Source organism: Oncorhynchus nerka, linkage group LG3 (genome assembly GCF_034236695.1).
Source record: "Oncorhynchus nerka isolate Pitt River linkage group LG3, Oner_Uvic_2.0, whole genome shotgun sequence".
NCBI lineage: Eukaryota > Metazoa > Chordata > Actinopteri > Salmoniformes > Salmonidae > Oncorhynchus > Oncorhynchus nerka.
In genome coordinates this window covers 57,284,190-57,305,617 of record NC_088398.1, presented here as the reverse complement: position 1 = coordinate 57,305,617, position 21,428 = coordinate 57,284,190, and the positions used below count along the sequence as shown (strand labels likewise).

The 21,428-nt window shown below is 45.5% G+C and overlaps 1 protein-coding gene across 1 annotated transcript in view; it reads left to right on the top strand.

Annotated features, from left to right (window-relative positions):
* Positions 1–421: 421 nt before the first annotated feature.
* Positions 422–21,428, top strand: part of map2 (microtubule-associated protein 2) — a 60,535-nt gene continuing 39,528 nt past the window's right edge. Inside the window, exons 1-5 of the mRNA XM_065005706.1 lie at positions 422–654; positions 7,202–7,288; positions 13,569–13,646; positions 16,171–16,392; positions 20,054–20,389. Of these exons, the coding sequence (XP_064861778.1) occupies positions 450–654; positions 7,202–7,288; positions 13,569–13,646; positions 16,171–16,392; positions 20,054–20,389 (928 nt within the window). The 5' untranslated portion in view covers positions 422–449. The remainder of the gene's footprint in view (positions 655–7,201; positions 7,289–13,568; positions 13,647–16,170; positions 16,393–20,053; positions 20,390–21,428) is intronic.

Here is a 21,428-nt window from a genome sequence, read left to right as displayed (position 1 = left end):
TCCTTTGGTTTTCCTCCACCCCATCAATACCTTCTGGTTCCTTACCAAAGTGTTTATAGCCATGATGTGCCACCATTATTATAAAGACAGTGACATGACCATGCTATCACAGTGTCTTTTCATACCCCATCTAAGGAACACATTTGTATAGTCTCTTCTCCCTGCCAAACTGTTAATAGCCATTGTGCCATAACACCTCAAAAACGGCTGTGGCGATTCTAGTGTTAGTAGCCATTATGCCACCACTATTATTTGCCATGACATGACCATATACTCACACTGCAGCTCACCCTGTGCTCCAACCCCTCTGTGGGTGTGTGTCTCAAGGGGGTTGGAGAAAAAGCATAAAGATTCATCTCTCTGTACAGTGACAATAGAAAAGAAAGTAATAAGCTCCTTCTTCTCCCAGCCATAAGGAAAGACGTCCCTGGCCGCCACTGAACCCCATCATGGCAGACAGTCGCCAACCTGAGGACAGCCACCCCCATTGGGACACGTCAGGGGCACAGGACCCCTCTCCCCCCCCAGCCCACGGGGCTAACGGCTACCCCCCCTCATACAGGGCGTGCCAGCCAGGGACGGCCCATGGAGCAGCACCCCCCTCCTACACCTCCAGAGAGAACGGATTCAATGGAGACCATGCAGTTACGGCTGGTAAGGACACCTGATATCAGAGACTCAGGGACAGAGCTTTTATAACTACTGTATTATACCCACATACTTCATCTGTATTGACCAGTATTGTCAAAACTGTGTGTGTGTATACAATGTGGTCGAGTAGTACCTGTCAATTAGAATACACACACACACATACACACACATACACACACATAAACACATACACACGCACACACAGGGGTTGGTCATTCTGTTTGGTTGGTCTTTCTGAGTGTGTGTGCGTGTGTGGGTCCAGCAGGCACTAAGCGGGCCCCTACCTCTCACTGTGTGGGAGGAACAGTGAACATTGAAGCACCCTTAGTAGATTCATTATCCATTATTACTGTGGCAATTAAGGGTGAAAATCTCTGTTTTCCCAGAGCGAGACACACACACAAACACACACACCCCTCTCCACACACACTGACTATACCCCACTCCGTTCCCTCCTCTTGTTGCCATGGCAGCGGCTCCTCTACAATTTAGTTTGCCAAAGCTCTATTGTTTTGTCTATTCTCCCTGCAATCTTTCTGCCTTTACATGTATATTTCTGCTGACACACAGAACCTACCACTACCTACTACCTCCACTTTCCACCATTTACAGAACCGAAACCCATTCAACATCTCTGCCAGGAGTCGTATTAACCTCCTGTCCCTCTATTTTAACTGCAGTATGTTGCCAGGACCAGACCTTTCATGTCTATTATCATTTAGACAGCATCAGTCACCTAGCCTGTTAGATTGAATACCATGCACTGTTGAAGACCAGTCTTGCCATACTATTGGTCAAGAAGAAGCAGTAAGGAAGTCAGCCAAAGAGTATCTTCTGTTTTATCACCACAAGTAGTGTACCCTGTGGGATGAGCTCCATTAGTATCTAGCCTGGATAGTGTGGCCAGTGCTCCATTAGTATCTAGCCTGGATAGTGTGGCCAGTGCTCCATTAGTATCTAGCCTGGATAGTGTGGCCAGTGCTCCATTAGTATCTAGCCTGGATAGTGTGGCCAGTGCTCCATTAGTATCTAGCCTGGATAGTGTGGCCAGTGCTCCATTAGTATCTAGCCTGGATAGTGTGGCCAGTGCTCCATTAGTATCTAGCCTGGATAGTGTGGCCAGTGCTCCATTAGTATCTAGCCTGGATAGTGTGGCCAGTGCTCCATTAGTATCTAGCCTGGATAGTGTGGCCAGTGCTCCTTAGTATCTAGCCTGGATAGTGTGGCCAGTGCTCCATTAGTATCTAGCCTGGATAGTGTGGCCAGTGCTCCATTAGTATCTAGCCTGGATAGTGTGGCCAGTGCTCCATTAGTATCTAGCCTGGATAGTGTGGCCAGTGCTCCATTAGTATCTAGTGCTCCTTTATATCTAGCCTGGATAGTGTGGCCAGTGCTCCATTAGTATCTAGCCTGGATAGTGTGGCCAGTGCTCCATTAGTATCTAGCCTGGATAGTGTGGCCAGTGCTCCATTAGTATCTAGCCTGGATAGTGTGGCCAGTGCTCCATTAGTATCTAGCCTGGATAGTGTGGCCAGTGCTCCATTAGTATCTAGCCTGGATAGTGTGGCCAGTGCTCCATTAGTCTGTTTCAAACATTGCCTAGAGCATCTGTTAATCTATGTCCATTTACAATTTGGTTGACATTTAATTCCCACACTCTGTAGCGATGGAACGTATTATTACAACTGTCTTTCAAAGACATGGACTTTTAGCGAGGTCATTGAAGCCGTTGGACTGTGATGTGTTGTCTAAATGCCAAGTTCCTTCTATGGTCTTCAGGTAGGTGTTCGGAATATAAACAATACGATGTATGGAAATGTACATTTTCTTCACAGAGATTTGAATCCTTTTTACTTATGCAAACACATAATCCAGCTCCACCCAACCATTATAGAACACTGCATGACACAATGACATTATGCTGTGTTATGTATTATGTTTAAAGAAATATACATATATAGTTCTCATTTACAACTGCAACCTGGCCAAGATAAAGCAAAGCAGTGCGACACAAACAACAACACAGAGTTACACATGGAATACAGTCTCCAACTTCAGCGATTTTTGCAATTCGTTCCAGTCATTGGCAGCAGAGAACTGGAAGGAAAGGCGGCCAAAGCAGGTGTTGGCTTTGGGGATGACCCAAATGACTTGAACCATAGAGCAGTGCCAATCCTCTGTGTTTGATAGTGTCAGTTAGGACCTGAACTCATAGTCACAAAGCCTCTCAGAGTACAACTGCTGATCTAAGATCAGGTCCTCCCTGTCCATGGAATCATATTTATTATGATCTAAAAGGTAAAGCTGATCCTATACCAGCTCTCTTGCCCTGAGAGGTTTTGTGAATATGGGCCCTGGACCACTTCCAATATCATCCAGAGAGATCCACCTCAGTTTTGTGTCTGTCTGAGGGAGTAGGGAGGTCGGGGCAGGGAGGCCAGGATGGGAGTACAGACGCGTGGCAGGGGGCCTAGAGCTGGACCTATTTGGGGGGGTGGGGGGGGGCGGATGGACGCCAGGTTGGTACTGCATGCTGCAACAGCTGATGGGTTGAACTAGGGTGATTGCGTTGAGAAGAGACGTGTAATGTCCTTGAGCAACAAAGATTTGTCCATGGCTTCAAAGAACTAAAGCATAGAACTGAAGATGTAAAGTGGTGGAGGCCTCCTGTTAGGAGGCCTGCAGGTTTGAATACCTGCCACATTGCTAGTCATCCAATGTAGAATGCTGTGAACATTTACAGACTATCACATCTGTATAACACTTCAACACAAACTGTAATGTCAATTCAATATTAACTATACTGTTAGTAACCACCAACGTTATCTGTGTATTGGGTTTTAGGATGTTGTTAACTGATGTTTGACTCTGTGTTGTTTTGACTCTTGTCTGTTGGGGTGGTTGTGGAGGACACAGTTGTCATCGTTTTCTGTTGAGGTAGTTGTGGAGGACACAGTTGTCATGGTTTTCTGTTGAGGTAGTTGTGGAGGACACAGTTGTCATTGTTTTCTGTTGAGGTAGTTGTGGAGGACACAGTTGTCATGGTTATCTGTTGAGGTAGTTGTGGAGGACACAGTTGTCACGGTTTTCTGTTGAGGTTGTTGTGGAGGACACAGTTGTCATGGTTATCTGTTGAGGTAGTTGTGGAGGACACAGTTGTCATGGTGTTCTTGAGCTTCACCATGTACAGGGGTACAGTTATTCAGTCAGTTAGTCAGTCAGTACCTTTGGCAGCATCATGTTGGGGATGGGTGTGGCAGCTGAGCTCTCAGACATTGAGAGAGAGGGGAGATGAGGGGAGGGACTGAGGATGGGAACAGAGCAACCAAAGCTCAGAATTAGACCGGGCCCAGACCACTTAGGCTGTGTGTTGCTGTGGCAACAGCTCTGTTCCCTTCACACAGAGTTTTGGCGGTGGTATCTCGCCGGCTGTCTCTCTCTCTCTCTCGCTCTCTCTCTGCCCTCCCTCTCTCTCTCTCTCTCTCTGCCCTCTCTCTCTCTCTCTCTCTCTCTCTCTCTCTCTCTCTCTCTCTCTCTCTCTCTCTCTCTCTCTCTCTCTCTTTCTCCCCTCTCCACCCTGCGGTGAGGTGCAATCCTGCGTTTGGCAGTGTGTCTGACTCTGTGGCTGCCTCAGGTCTCTACTCAAGGGGAGTCTGTTTTCGCTTTGCTCTACTGGTCTAGTCTGGTCTGACCAGTACAGGTAACTAACCTTTTTCTGTCCTGGTAGTGTAGCTCAGTACAGCATTGTCTGCATGCCTGGGAGGACTGTAGTTGTGGCTTTGGATTAGAATATAACTCTTCTTCTCTTTTATACTGGGGTTTTATTGACATTTAATGTGCCTTATTTTTATTTGTTCATGTTTTTTTATTAATGTGTTAAGGCCAATGAGACAAACCTGGTAAGAGAAGTAAGGGCTGTCACTGTGAATGGTTTTTGACTCAACATCATTCTGTAGGGAAGGGCTGAAACAAGACTGAAGAAGACAGCTATCATTAGAATTAGAGTAGACAGTAGATGAGTTTATTGCTGTGTGTGTGTGTGTGTGTGTGTGTGTGTGTGTGTGTGTGTGTGTGTGTGTGTGTGTGTGTGTGTGTGTGTGTGTGTGTGTGTGTGTGTGTGTGTGTGTGTGTGTGTGTGTGTGTGTGTGTGTGTGGTTTGTGTCTGTCAGCTAGTAAACTGCTGTTTCACTGGAATGAACCCAACGACCTGGTGATGCTGTGTGTGTGCGTGTGTGCGTGTGTGTGTGTGTGTGTGTGTGTGTGTGTGTGTGTGTGTGTGTGTGTGTGTGTGTGTGTGTGTGTGTGTGTGTGTGTGTGTGTGTGTGTGTGTGTGTGCGTGTGTGCATGTGTGTTGGAGGTGTGTGTGAGCATGTGTCGTCGTGTGCCTTTGAGGCAGAATTTGATCTGGATGCAGGACACATCACTGCCCATTCTGTGAGGAGGGAGGGAGGGAGTGGGGAGGGAGGGAGGGAGTGGGGAGAGAGTGGGTATCTGTCTAGGTGAGGGCATGTCTGTCTGTTTGGAGGGCGCATATCTGTCTGTTTGGAGGGAGGGAGTTCATCATTGCCAAGCTATGGGCTCTAGAATAGAATTACGTTATGGTGTCAGGAATCAGGATAGAGACAAAGTAAGAGAATGACTAGAAAGGGCATAGAACCGCTGACGATGGCAATTTGCTTTGCTTCTATGCAGACACTTAAAATGGCCCATAAGGCTCTGGTTAAAAGAAGTCCAACATAGACAATAGGTTGCTGTTTGAGACGCAGCCCTGGACTGTGTTTGTTGGAATGTCATGCTGTGTGGTTGATCTGCTAAGGCAATCTGAGGTGAAGGCTGGACCAATAGTACAGCCCTGGACTGTGTTTGTTGGAATGTCATGCTGTGTGGTTGATCTGCTAAGGCAATCTGAGGTGAAGGCTGGACCAATAGTACAGCCCTGGACTGTGTTTGTTGGAATGTCATGCTGTGTGGTTGATCTGCTAAGGCAATCTGAGGTGAAGGCTGGACCAATAGAATGTGTGACCAATACAATTTGATTTGATTTGGAGGAATCTGTTAATACTGTCTCAGTGGCTCTGTGGTGAAATCATCTCTTCTTTTTCTTCTCCTCCCTGTCCATCTTTTGACTCTCCTGTTCAGCTTGTTTGAGCTACATCAATGCATCAGGCACAACATCGCTGGGCTGGGAGGGATTGAGATTCAAGACATGAAACACAGTTTCATGATGTGATCTCAGGGTGGAGATCTGAGAACGCTGACCAGTATCTGGTAGGCTGTTGATTGATGCTCCTGGATTTTCAGCATTGACTGTTCTGTTATATTTTTCAAATACTTTCTCGCTCAGGTTTTTACCTTTTCTCAAATAGCTTCTGTTTATTAATGGATTAAACTGACTGTAATGACAGTTGGGTTTGGAAATGGTATGTATTTGTCCATGTGTGTATGACAGTCATTTTCTCTGTAAAATGGAACCACAGAAAGCAGGCTCATTTGAGTGGGTGAGTGTTCCCGGAAGACTTACGTATGTATGTGTGTGTGTTTGTGCATGTGTGTGTGCATGTGCGCGTGAGTGTCTGGTGGGTGGGAAATGGTCCTGAAACAGCTCCACGTCGTGACAACAAAAGCTTTCCACCGCCAACTAACTAATCCCACTGAAATGCACTGTTGCCATGTCAATTACACGGTTTAGGAGACTGACATTCTCAAAAACTCTAAATTATGACAGTAAAACTCATGAGTGTAAAATAAAGGATGTGGTATGGATCTACAGTATATATTGGAGTCCATATGCACAGGAATCATGGATGTATGGCTCACCAAGGTTTACATTACAACATATATACACAAACCCTACATACACACACACACAAGCACACAAGCACACTCTCACACACACACACACACATACATATAAATCAATGTTCTTCTGAACTCAGTCCACATCAGTTTTACAATAACTTGACATCTTCTTTATGCTATTTGAAGGATTGTACTGTAAACCTATGTCTAATGGGTAAAGGTATCATCTAGATTAAATTGTTTGTGATCTGGGTCATGTTCATTAGTGCACACCATAGTAAACATATTGCCACGAAAAACATGCTTCCGTTGCTTTCGTTTGGTTCCTAGTGAGTATATCCCTGGGCATCCCACACTGTTGTTGACTCAAAGTTCAGCCAATCACAGGCCCATGCCCAGAGCCATTTCTGATTGGCCAGTAGGTTTGGCTGCTTCCTGTCTGAACCAGTGTTTCCATGGTGATGCCTGCAGTTAGAATGCTGCCAATTCTACAAGTATAGATAGCCTATTTCATATTTCAATTTAGATTTTTTTTTTCTCACCACGGTTCTCTGCATATTAAACATTCAGCCTTAGATAGACAGAAAGCAATCATTAAATGAATTATCAATCAATAAGTACTGACCAGAAGTAAATATTTCCTTGACACGCTATGATTAGCAAGATATAGTTGGTCTCGACATCACTGATGACTGTAGGTGCCTGTGTGTCTAACTGTGTGTGTGTGTGTCTATGTGTGTGTGTCCCACAGAGCAAGTTTCTGCACGAATCGTGCAAGAGGTGACAGCAGAAGCAGTGGCAGTACTGAAGGGAGAACAGGAGACAAGACTGCAGTCAGGTACACACACACAGGACATGTCCCGGCCCACCCCTCCAGAGGGAGCATAGCTATTCTGAAAGTGACATAGAAGTCCTTTAGGCTGATGTCAATGGACTAAAATGGTGCTGTTGGTGTGTGTGTGTGTGTGTGTGTGTGTGTGTGTGTGTGTGTGTGTGTGTGTGTGTGTGTGTGTGTGTGTGTGTGTGTGTGTGTGTGTGTGTGTGTGTGTGTGTGTGTGTGTGTGTGTGTGCGTGCGTGCGTGCGTAGGGGTTAGAGAGCAGTGCTTGGACCGGACAGCTGTCAGAGAAGATCTAACATGGTGGTAGTGGTGGGGGAGTAAACCCAGAGCAAAGCAGAACAGATCCCAGATCAGCCATCTGGAGTCCACTTAGCAACATTGACCCTCAACATGTAGTAACCTCTCCATGCACGTGCACAGATAAGGGTCTGCCTGAGCACCTGCCTCTTTGCTTTCCCACTCGCCATGTGCCCTTTTGGGTGGTGGTATATATATTTAAAACATTTTCATACAGTTTATGTCATTGTTCTTCTGAACTGACTGCCCCAAAGTCATTGTGACGTCAAGTTCATCACTCAACCGCCAGTTGGTCTGCCCTGTACGGCTCTCACATGCGCCAGGATGTGCCTTTTTCCCAGTCTGCCCTGTTGGGAGATTGCGTGCGCCCGGTATCCAAACATGCATGTCTTGATGAGGTTGAGTTTGTGTAGCGAGATAACTAGTTTAAATATAAACAGTACTGCCACAGCAGCATAACATTTGATTAATGCTTGATTTACATCATCATCGATATTCACTCTGGTTGGCTGAAGCACAGCAGCACTTCATCAGTTATTTCTTATATCGAATCATAGCCCTGAGAAGGGTGCTGGAGGTTCTGCAGCACCCCTGATATATATAAATACATTTGCTAAAGTTATAGTAATTTTTTAGAATTTAGCTGACCCTAACTGTTTTCCTAACGAGAACCTATTTATACCCTGTCAACTGCTAATTATCCTATAAACTTCCAAAGAGGCCTATTGAGTGAATATTGTTTTACAAACTATACTGAACATCAATATAAGCGCAACATGCAACAATTTCAAAGATATTAATGAGTTGTAGTTCATATGAGGAAATATGTCAATTGAAACAAATTCATTAGGCCCTAGTCTATAGATATCACATGACTGGGCAGGGGTGCAGCCATGACGGCCTGGGAGGGCATAGGCCCACCCACTTGGGAGCCAGGCTCGCCCACTGGGGAGCCAGGCTCAGCCAATCAGAATTTGTTTTTCCCCAAAAAGGGCTTTATTACAGACAGAAATATTTCTCAGTTTCATCAGCTCTCCCCGGGTGGCTGGCCTCAAACGATCCCGAGGGTGAAGAAGCCAGATGTGGTGGTCCTGGGCTGGCATGATTATACGTGGTCTGCTGTTGTGAGGCCAGTTGGACATACTGCCAAATTCTCTAAAATGGCATTGGAGGCGGCTTATGGTAGATAAATGTACATTTAATTCTTAAGACTTTTCTGCAGGCAGCATGCCAAATGCACACTCCCTCAAAACTTGAGACATCTGTGACATTGTGTTGTGTGACAAAACTTCACATTTTAGTATGGCCTTTTATTGTCCACAGCACAAGGTGCCCCTGTGTAATGAATCGAACTGCCTGTAGCTCAGGCCCTGAAACAAGGATATGCATATTCTTGTTACCATTTGAAAGGAAACACTTAAAAGTTTGTGTAAATGTGAATTGAATGTAGGAGAATATAGCACAATAGATCTGGTAGAAGAAAATACAAAGAAAAAACAACCAGTATTTTTATACCACCATCTTTGAAATGCAAGAGAAAGGTCACAGTTCTAGCCATCACTCTTGTTGTAATTCCAATAGCGTCCACAAGATGGCAGCAGTGTATGTGCAAAGTTTCAGATGGATAACTTCAAGTATGAGTGAACTACAATACTTTTAGTGTGAAGTCCCCAGGTACATTTGGGCAAATCGTGAAGGAGACATTCGCATTCATATTACATTTTTCTGCAAGAATATCGTATGATTCAGCTTTCCAAGTATTAGTAGCCATATTATAAGTTCAACATTTGCAAAACAACCAGTTTTCATAACTTCATAACTCTGAATATTCTTATAATTTTGGTCCAAAATGAAAAGGCATGCTGTCGTACAAGGTTAGTAGCTACATTTTACGTCATATACATGGTTTCCGTAAAGCCCAGCTCATTGGCTATATAGCTAGCTTTGTTAAGCACCAATGGGTGCTTAATTGACAAAGATACAGTCGATCAAGTGATGACCGCCCACGTCATTGGCGTGTCATGAAGGCTTTGTTCTCTGACCAAATATGGTGTCCTATAGGATATACTACACCCCTCATGATATATAGTGAAGTCTTGTTACCTTCTAAGATCTCTGAGGAATACATACAAACGTGATTTGACTCGTTGAAACAACGTTTAAGGTGAGATTTTCACAGATTCCTTACTAATTTTATGAGTGGAAATACAAAATCGATCATGCATGCTATAGGGACCTTTTTAGGAAATGAAACCGACACTTCATGTTATCTCTGGGATATTTTGAATGATAAATCAGAGCAAGATTTCAGAATGTAAGTACACATTTCAACTTCAGAGGTGAATTTATCTTACCTATTGAGGTGAAAAAGTTTTGTTGTTGTTAAGAGCTCTCCTCAAACATGGCATTTTTTTTCGTGGTAAAGGCTACTGTAAATTAGCCACTGCAGTTATATTAACAGGAATGGAAGCTTTCAGCCGATATAAGACATCTTGACAAACACGCTGCATGATTTACAACTGTCCCGTTGACGGAACGACAATCCTTAAAACAAGAGAGAGATAGGCTTTTGGCATGTTTGTCTCCATTCACCTAGGCCTAGGCTGTTGATGGATCAAGACTAGGTTGTTTTTATTGATGTCAGTGTGAAAGTAGCCTGTCTTTTCGATCATTTGTGAGGTAGGCCTATGAAAAAAGTTTCTGCCAAAGTCTCCAGTCATAAAAAATGATGTAGAATTGCATTAAATGCATTTATAAAAGGCCACCTTTTTCCAGGACACCTTTTTCCAGGACACCTTTTTCCAGGACACTAGGCTACTAAGAATGTTCCCTGTGTGTGCAACTTGCAAGCGCCTCTACTCTACTACTCTATGCCACTATCTGGATGTGTGCTGATAGGCTATGCATGCAATGTGCTGTTATAAAGGTGTATTTCTTTTTCCTCATGTGTTCCGGAACATCAGAGCTCCCCAGGTCACCACCCTCTCACGCCCACTTTTTGTTCCAGCACCTCCTGATTTCCAAATAATTCGTTCTAAAGGGGAGTACGTTCTAAAGTCAAGAATACAAAACAATTCATTTTATACTGACTTCTCACGCCCACACATTCACACAGCCATACGCACACACACACACACACACACACACACACACACACACACACACACACACACACACACACACACACACACACACACACACACACACACACACACACACACACAAACAGACTCACATACACACATACCCACACACACATGCACACAAACAGACGCACACACATGTCCTGCTACGCACACACGGTCTGTCTCACTACCCAGCCGACAGAGATAGTGACCTTGTCCTTGAGACGTACTCCCCGTTCTCTCCCAAATCTCTAGTCAGGTCGGCACCAAGCTCAGACAGTCTGTGTTTAAAATACCATAAAGACATTGTTTTATCCTAATTCTGACTAGAACTACACATTTATTGATTACGATTTTATACATTCTAATCAATTCCATACAATTATATGTTTCAGGGCGGAATATTCTAATCATTCAATTAACAGACATTTCTCGCCTATCATCTAGATTTTAGCTAACCTTCCTATACTAAAAAACCCACACAAGCCACTAGCCAGACAGCTATATATCACGAGTTAGAAGATCATGAATATTAGGCTATATTATGCAGTCATTACTTAAGAGCATTGAAGTTAAATCACAATCATAAAAACTAACTAGCTAACGAGAAGATTTACATCAATCATCAACATCAACGATCAGCTAATAGCATTTCCGCTTTTCCAAATGTCAGTCATGTCTTTGGGAGGCTCTGTAACTAGCTTGTTTTGCAATCAGTGAGTGTGTTGTTGCAGTAATAAATAGGGTCTGTGCACACACCTGAGCCTCTCTATCCCCTGATGGGACGTCTCTCTGTCAGCACATCTAAACTCAGCAAAAAAAGAAACAACCTCTCACTGTCAACTGCGTTTATTTTCAGCAAACTTAACATGTGTAAATATTTGTATGAACAACAAGATTCAACAACTGAGACAAACTGAACAAGTTCCATAGACATGTGACAAACATAAATGGAATAATGTGTCCCTGAACAAAGGGGGTTCAAAATCAAAAGTAACAGTCGGTATCTGGTGTGGCCACCAGCTGCATTAAATACTGCAGTGCATCTCCTCCTCATGGACTGCACCAGACTTGACAGTTATTGCTGTGAGATGTTACCCCACTCTTCCACCAAGGCACCTGCCTGACATTTCTGGGGGGAATGGTCCTAGGCCTCATTCTTCGATCCAAAAGGTTACAGACGTGCTGAATGGGATTGAGATCCGGGCTCTTCGCTGGCCATGGCAGAACACTGACATTCCTGTCTTGCAGGAAATCACGCACAGAACGAGCAGTATGGCTGGTGGCATTGTCATGCTGGAGGGTCATGTCAGGATGAGCCTGCAGGAAGGGTACCACATGAGGGAGGAGGATGTCTTCCTTGTAACGCACAGCTTTGAGATTGCCTGCAATGACAACAAGCTCAGTCCGAGGATGCTGTGACACACTGCCCCAGACCATGACAAACCCTCCACCTCCAAATCGATCCCGCTCCAGAGTGCAGGCCTCGGTGTAACGCTCATTCCTTCGACGATAAACACGAATCCGACCATCACCCCTGATGAGACATAACCGCAACTCGTCAGTGAAGAGCACTTTTTGCTAATCATGTCTGTCTGGTCCAGCGACGGTGGGTTTGTGCCCATCGGCGATGTTGTTGCTGGTGATGTCTGGTGAGGACCTGCCAGGCCTACAAGTCCTCAGTCCAGCCTCTCACAGCCGATTGCGGACAGCCCGAGCACTGATGGAGGGACTGTGCGTTCCTGGTTTAACTCAGGTATTTGTTGTTGCCATCCTGTACCTGTCCCGCAGGTGTGATGTTCGGATGAATCGATCCTGTGCAGGTGTTGTTACACGTGGTCTGCCACTGCGAGGACGATCAGCTGTCCGTCCTGTCTCCCTGTAGCGCTGTCTTAAGCATCTCACAGTTCGGACATTGCAATGTATTGCCCTGGCCACATCTGCAGTCCTCATGCCTCCTTGCAGCATGCCTAAGGCACGTTCACGCAGATGAGCAGGGACCCTGGGCATCTTTCTTTTGGTGTTTTTCAGAGTCGGTAGAAAGGCCTCGGTAGAAAGTTTTCTTAACTGTGACCTTAATTGCCAACCGTCTGTAAGCTGTTAGTGTCTTAAGGACCGTTCCACAGGTGCATGTTCATTAATTGTTTATGGTTCATTGAACAAGCATGGGAAACAGCATTAAAACCCTTGACAATGAAGATCTGTGAAGTTATTTTGATTTTTACGAATTATCTTTGGAAGACAGGGTCCTGAAAAAGGGACATTTCTTTTTTTTGCTGAGTTTATACTAACCAGCAGTGAGGACTCTGTCTGTCAGCAAATCTACCTCATACTACATCTATGGCGTGTGGAGCTGACAGATACACATCAAAATGGGGATATACTGTAGAGGCTACAACAGAGCCAACAGAGGCTGTCTGTTGTAAGCCTATTTGTATTACAGTAATGAATTTGTATTACCACTATTAGCTAATTCACTATTACAGTTGATAATATAAATGCAGCTTCTTGAAAATACCTCACATTTCATAACATTTCCACCAGAGAATCCTCACTGGAGGAATTACTCAGTGAAAAACAGCCATTGTAGTATTAATTCACATCTCTACTGTTCACAGAGACTGTCAAAGGAGCTTTAAAGGATTAACATGAGAGACAGGTAGAGAGAGAGAGAGAGAGAGAGAGAGAGAGAGCAGAAAGACTCATTAATTTCATCCTCTCCTCTCCAGGCTTAATCAGCTACTATCTCAACAGACACACAACGGGTTTTCTATTAGTTAGCTGTTTTCAAACTTCACTCCCGATAAATGATCATCTCTCCATGTTTGTCTGTCCCCATCTGTTTGTCTTTCTGTAGTTGAAGACACTGCAAACCTGCCCCCCTCTCCTCCTCCCTCACCTGCTGCTGAGCACTGCTTTAGACCCCTGGAGCAAGGTAAGGTCCAAAGGGGGGGGGGAGAGAGAGAGAGAGAGAGATAGAAATGGAGAGAGATAGAAAGAGAGAGAGAGAGAGAAATGGAGAGAGAGAGAGAGAGAGAGAGAGAGAGAGAGAGAGATAGAAAGAGAGAGAGAGAGAGAAATGGAGAGAGACAGAGAGAGAAAGAGAGAGAGAGAGATAGAAATGGAGAGAGATAGAAAGAGAGAGAGAGATAGAAAGAGAGAGAGAGAGAGAAATGGAGAGAGAGAGAGAGAAATGGAGAGAGAGAGAGAGTGAGAGAGAAATGGAGAGAGAGGGAGCGAGAGAATGTGAGTGAATGATATGTTATCATCAAGACTGTATGTGTTGTATTTGACTGTGCTGAGACCCTTGGAACCCCATTGCTGCTGCCTTGGAAGATGCAGTATGTATCACCTTTGGGTGAACCAATCACAGAGGCTCCCTACCTGGATCATGTTGTTACACAGAAACTCAGGAAGTGTATCTTAGACATTCATTCTCTTTCTGTGGAAGTAAACAGAAGTCTTCTCCCTCCTCCTCATCTTCGTTTTCCCACAGAATTAGAAATCATCTCACCTTCATCACTTCTTTACCTCAATCACTACATCCACAAGCCCATACTCTTTTATCTTCCCCCCTTCCCTGACCATGCATCTTGGAATGCCAGTGCATGACCTTCGCATGAACTTGCCCCTCCTCACCCCCCACTGGCATCCTTCCTCCCCTCTAACTTTGATCATCCACTCCTACTGTCTTTGCAGATATACCTCTGGTAGCCTGTTTGCCCTCCTAACCTCTTTTGTTTCCACTTATGTGTCTTTGTCTTTACTCTTCTGTCCTGTGTTTAAGCATGTCTTTATGTTGGTTTTTCCTTGTTGTTGGACCATGCTTCTTTGTCTTCCTGGTTTGTTTCTGATTGAGCCTGGCCTGTTGTCTGTGTTTGTCTACTTTACTCTGACTGCAGTGGACATGTGACCTATGACAGATTTTGTGGTAGGATCCAGCCATGCTCAGACAGACTGGTTATTGGTAGTTGAATTGACTTGTTATCAACATAGCTTCCTCTCTTCCTATGTAATGAATCATAGCCATCTCCCTTATAAGAGAACACCTTGGCACCACTGTGCTGTATTAGGGGCGGTTACCAAACACCCAGCAAGCATGTAGTGGCCCACTAGCAGCCCTCCGCTGGAACACTGTCTATCAGCACTGCAGCAGTCGGTTCATTAACACTTTAGCTTTCAATGGGTTTCATTGTTACATCGCATTACATTGCTGTCTCTGTCACGTTGTTCTGACTGTGTGGTCCGCCCATCTTCTCTTCGAGTGGCAGGCTCCAAACTCACTTTCAGTTGCTGGTCACTGTCCTTGTGTCTTTGTCTTGTTGCCTCTCTCTCTGTCTCTCTGTCTCTGTCTCTGTCTGTCTGTCTGTCTGTCTGTCTGTCTGTCTGTCTGTCTGTCTGTCTCTCTCTCTCTCTCTCTGTCTCTCTCTCTCTCTCTCTCTCTCTCTCTCCCCCCCCAACACTACATCCCTCTATCCTCCCTCCCTCCCTGTCTGTTTCTGTGTGTGTGCCTCTCCCTCCCTCCCTCTCTCCTAGCGTGTTTCTCTGTGTGTGTGCCTCTCCCTCCCTCCCCCTCCCTCCCTCTCTCCCAGCGTGTTTCTCTGTGTGTGTGTGCCTCTCCCTCCCTCCCCCTTCCTCCCTCTCTCCCAGCATGTTTCTCTGTGTGTGTGTGCCTCTCCCTCCCCCTCCCTCCCTCTCTCCCAGCATGTTTCTCTATGTGTGTGTGCCTCTCCCTCCCTCCCCCTCCCTCCCTCTCTCCCAGCGTGTTTCTCTGTGTGTGTGTGCCTCTCCCTCCCCCTCCCCCTCCCTCCCTCTCTCCCAGCATGTTTCTCTATGTGTGTGTGCCTCTCCCTCCCTCCCCCTCCATCCCTCTCTCCCAGCGTGTTTCTCTCTGTCTGTGTGTGCCTCTCCCCCCATCCCTCCCCTCTCTCACAGCATGTTTCTCTGTGTGTGTGCCTCTCCCTCCCTCCCCCTCCCTCCCTCTCTCCCAGCATGTTTCTCTCTGTGTGTGCCTCTCCCTCCCTCCCCTCCCTCCCTCTCTCCCAGCATGTTTCTCTCTGTGTGTGCCTCTCCCTCCCTCCCCCTCCCTCCCTCTCTCCCAGCGTGTTTCTCTCTGTGTGTGCCTCTCCCTCCCTCCTCCCTCCCTCTCTCCCAGCGTGTTTCTCTCTGTGTGTGCCTCTCCCCCTCCCCTCCCTCCCTCTCCCTCCCTTTCTCCCAGCATGTTTCTCTCCCAGCATGTTGTGTGTGCCTCTCCCTCCCTCGCCCTCCCTCCCTCTCTCCCAGCGTGTTTCTCTCTGTGTGTGTGTGCCTCTCCCTCCCTCCCCCTCCCTCCCTCTCTCCCAGCGTGTTTCTCTCTGTGTGTGTGTACCTCTCCCTCCCCCTCCCTTCCTCTCTCCCAGCCTGTTTCTCCGTGTGTTTGTCCAAATTTCCCCTGCAGTACGTTCTTCTGTTGTTTGTAGATGTAGGGGATGAGGAGAAGGAGGTCTGCCCTCTCCGCCGCTTCCAAAATTCTCGGGAGAGGTGCAAGTTCCTCGCCCCCTCCATCTCTGTGTCTGTGCCCGAGGATGACCCCTACCACTCTGACGAGGAATACTATGATCACCCCTTGTTCAGCCCTGAGTGGGATCGCTCGGTCTCCTCTCGGCCCACAGTGCTGGCCGCTGCCTTTAGACAGATCCAAGGTGAACCGCGCATGGTTCCTCTACGTAACGCCATTCTTCCTTCCTATCGTCTCTTCTTCTATCTTCCTCTTTCTCGGTTTTTACCCCGATCCACCTTTTCTGTGGTTTGACCAACAACCTCCGCCTTACCGTCTGTGTGTGTCCCTGTGGTGTCAAATAGCTCAAAGAATCTGAGCTTTCAGGTTTTGATTATCTAGTTTGTTTTAATTTCTATTTATTTCTCAATCAAAGCCATTTGTTCCCTTTAGTCAATGTTGCCTCCGGAAGCCCTCCATACCTTCTGAAAGTAATCTGATAAATATAAGCATCATTTCTCAAAGTGATCCGATAAAGATAAGTAATCAATAACTGTATTGATTCATAATTTGAATACAAACTGGGCTGAGGAAATTCTTAAACGTACATGTGCATACTTGCAAGGATGCATATCATGAAGTGTTCACATGTTTATGCATACAGGTCAAACAACGTCATATGCATATCACGTAAATAGAGTGGCATGCAGGTCCAAATGGCTTGCAGCAATATACAGGGGATTGTTGAGCATGATCTAAGACTTGTTTCATGCACGTTTTCCTCTCTGCCTGTCCGTGTCATCTTAATGCTTCACGCGTGTTGTGTGTCTGTCTGTCATCTCTCCCTCAAAGACAAACTCATCCCTGATCCCTCCCATCAAGCCCCTTCTCATGCGTCCCACCACCGCCCTTACACACACACCCGTTGTAGGTTATTATTCCATCACTTAACACTTAACACTCTGCATATAGACACACCATCTCTTAAAGGACACACTTCACACACACTCTCAATACGCTCTCTCACAACTCTCAAAGGCTTATAGTATTAGTAAACAAAAACATGTCCTTACTTAACACCTCATCAGGGCTGTACTAGGCTGGAGGTTTAGCAGCCCTCCCCTCTCTGTCTCCTCTCTGTCTCCAGGAGACAGCTGGAAGTGTTACAGTATACGGCATCAGTCTTCCTCTCTGTCTCTCCCTGGGCAAAGAGATCCCCTGAAGCTACAGATGAAGGATCTTAATTTGATCACCCTGCAATGCAAGAAATGTAAAACGTGTAGTGTATTTGAGGTTTAAAAAGGCTTCTGAAGTTTGTAATTTCTACTTTGAAATTTCAGACTTGATTTTCCCTTTATGAAAAATGTATCAACCCCTACAAAAATGTCCATTAATTAGAATCCACATAATAATTCACATTTCCTGTTGCTTCAGGATTATTGTCCCGCTGGAGAAAACTGGCTCAAATAAAGATCATACATCTGTAGGTTTAGCAGTCCTTTTCTCTCCTCTGTCTCCAGCTTGTAGACTGTATGGCATCACTCCTCCTCTCTGTCTCTTCCTGGGCAGAGAGAGAGTCCCTGCTGTGATGTGACCCAGCACACTGCTGCACGCTGCCACATCCGGTCACGGCCCTGCTACACACACACACACACACACGCACGCGCACACGCACACGCACACGCACACGCACACACACACACACACACACACACACACACACACACACACACACACACACACAGACACAGACACACACACACACACACACACACACACACAGACACACACACACACACACACACACACACACACACACACACACACACACACACACACACACACACACACACACACACACACACACACACACACACACACACACACAGACACAGACACAGACACAGACACAGACAGCAGCAGCACAGTCACCAGGCCATCACATCTAAAACCCTGAGCACCGTGCCACATGGCGAGGCATAGCGCCGCCACAATAAGCCTGCTGAATTGAGCAGCGTCTTTCTGCCTCTAAGCAGGATTTCAGAATCGCAGGCGGCATAACAGCTTAGGAGTTAGGAGCAGAGGCACCCAGCTCCATGGTGACAGAGAGAGGATGCGTGGATATGCTTGTTTGGGGGCTAGATCTGTTTCTATCATCTAATGGTTTGGGTTTGGAGGGTTGAGGACTGGTCCTAGAACAGTGATACAGGACACATTCTCTGCCTAGTGCCTACACTGCCTGCAGCAAGTCAGAAAATTGTTACAGATCTTGGATGAGCTGGGAGTGGGATTTATGATATGTTTTTGTGGCTCTTCTCTCAACTAATAAGGAGAAGGCAACGTCCCCTTAGTATATTATGTGTAAAATATTCAGTTGTGGCCAAAAGTTTTGGGAATGACACAAATATTAATTTACACAAAGTCTGCGTCCTCAGTGTGTTTAGATATTTTTGTCAGATGTTACTATGGAATACTGAAATATAATAACAAGCATTTCATAAGTGTCAAAGGATTTTATTGACAATTACATTAAGTACATTACATTAAAGAGTCAATATGTGCAGTGTTGACCCTTCTTTTTCAAGACCTCTGCAATCTGCCCTGGCATGCTGTCAATTAACTTCTGGGCCACATCCTGACTGATGGCAGCTCATTCTTGCATAATCAATGCTTGGAGTTTGTCAGAATTTGTGGGTTTTTGTTTGTCCACTCGCCTCTTGAGGATTGATCACAAGTTCTCAATGGGATTAAGGTCTGTGGAGTTTCCTGGCCATGGACCCAAAATATCGATGTTTTGTTCCCCGAGCCACTTTGTGAGCCACATTGTGAGTGAGCCCACTCCCTTGGCTGAGAAGCAACCCCACACATGAATGGTATCAGGATGCTTTACTGTTGGCATGACACAGGAGTGATGGTAGCTCTCACCTTGTCTTCTCTGGAAAAGCTTTTTTCTGGATGTCCAAACAATCGGAAAGGGGATTGATCAGAGAAAATGACTTAAAAAAAAAAAATACCCCAGTCCTCAGCAGTCCAATCCCTGTACCTTTTGCAAAATATCAGTCTGTCCCTGATGTTTTTCCTGGAGAGAAGTGGCTTCTTTGCTGCCCTTCTTGACACCAGGCCATCCTCCAAAAGCCTTCGCCTCACTGTGTGTGCAGATGCACTCACACCTGCCTGCTGCCATTCCTGAGCAAGCTCTGTACTGGTGGTGCCCCAATCCCACAGCTGAATCAACTTTAGGAGACGGTCCTGGCGCTTGCTGGACTTTCTTGGGCGCCCTGAAACCTTCTTCACAACAATTGAACCTCTCTCCTTGAAGTCGTTGATGATCTGATAAATGGTTGATTTAGGTGCTATCTTACTGGCAGCAATAAGATGTGGTGTGTTGATGTGGTGTGTGTGACAGAGAAAGACTATGGCCATTGTGTGCCTTTTTGATAACTTAGAGCCACAGCAGATTGGACAGACAGAGGAGAGGGTTCTTTTATAGCCTGACAAAGACTTTTGGGACCTCTCTGTCACAGTTGCACTCAATAAAACTGCAGGAACATTCAACAGTGTGCTGGACCGGTATCTGTCTTTCTTTCAGGATTATTTGATATCTTTATTATAAAGAAAAGCCTCTGCCTGCTTACTCTATGATCCAAAACATCCATCCAATTCAAACCCAAACAAATCACATGGCCAGGGGAGAAACGTCACTCACTCATACGCTACAACATCTGTGACATGTGCATCTATATCTGTGAGCCACCTTTACAGAGCTTAAAGTGTCTCACCGATTTGTACCCATGTAAACCAAGTCTGTGTTGCCAACCCATAGTCTTGATGTGTACTGTCCACCTCTCCCCTTCTTTTATGCAAAGTAGAGACTGTCGAGGCTCTTACAGATAACTTCAAAGAGGAGGAGGAGGAGGAGGAGGAGGAAGAAGTGTTGATGTTGGAGGAGGAGATGGAAGGGGCAGGAGCAGAAATCGTGGCTGCTCTTGAGGAGCTGTGGAGTGGGGATGAGCCTGAGCCAGACGGCCCCCCAACCAAGCCCTTAGAACAGGCTGCGGCTGTAGGCGAGGCCCAGGCTGGGCCCCCTGTGCAGGCAGTGGCATTTAGTGCTGCTCTTGATGGCCCTAACGGGAGGGAGGAGGAGGTTGAGGAGGAGGAGGAGGTGGCAGTGCCTGAGGGGAAGGAGGAGAGCCTTGATGAAGGTGTGTCTGTCTGCCCTCTTTCTGGTCTCCCAGGATGCATGTTATTGTATTGTTTATAGAAAATGAGAACATTTAGGCTTTAAGGGAATTCATCAGTGATTAAATGAGGTGGAATGGCTCAAAGTTGCCCCCCCCCCCCCCCGCGCGCACTCTACGCTCTGCTAAAGGCTGCAAGGCAACACGGGCTTGATGGTGAAAGCTAGGAGACATGTTTATTTTAGCTTTTTCCTTGCTTGTGTTTTCAGTTTCTAGTTGCAGATTTTGAGGCCGGCCTTTTCGTGTCTGTGTATTAATGAAATGTTGCCGATCCTCCTAACTGTGCTTTCCTCTCTGATGCTACCTATCAATGTATTGATGTCTCATTGGTGTTAACCTATCACTCAGTGTCTTTCTGGCAGTGTGCTATCCCATATAGACGTCTCATTTATTTATCATGTAAATCATCCGTTCTCTATTGGTTTCAACAGTATTTTCTGTTCAACTTTCCTTAAGCTGTCATTGTAATACTATCAGAGTGTTTTCATTATTTTGTCATTGTATTCATTTGTGCCATTTCACGTGTTTTCATCTGTTCGATATTGTGTTATTCTGTCATTTTTCCTGTTGTTCAAATGTTTATTTCTTAGTTGAACTTAAGAACTTTATACTAACAACTTGTAATAAAGATATACTATTGTATATCGTCCTCAAAGTTAACTGTTAAATATGTACTCAATGTTAATTAATCAAAGATCAAATTATTCTACACACACTGAAAAATCATGGTGTAAAGTAATTATTTAGCTAAATGCAAATCATTAGGATTTGTCACTAAGAATTGACAGAATGACAGAAAGGCTATTATTTTACCTCTATTAGATTGTCAAGTCGTCACTCGTCTGAAAACCATTCAATTCCTCATTGCTTAGTTCTTCTCATCCATCAACAGTATGGCTGCCTGTGCATTCCAATTCCGTCATTCCGGTTCCATCACGTTCCATGCCTCTGTTCTGTCCATATGAGAGTGGGTTCCGCCTCATGCTCCTGCCCTGCCTCCTCA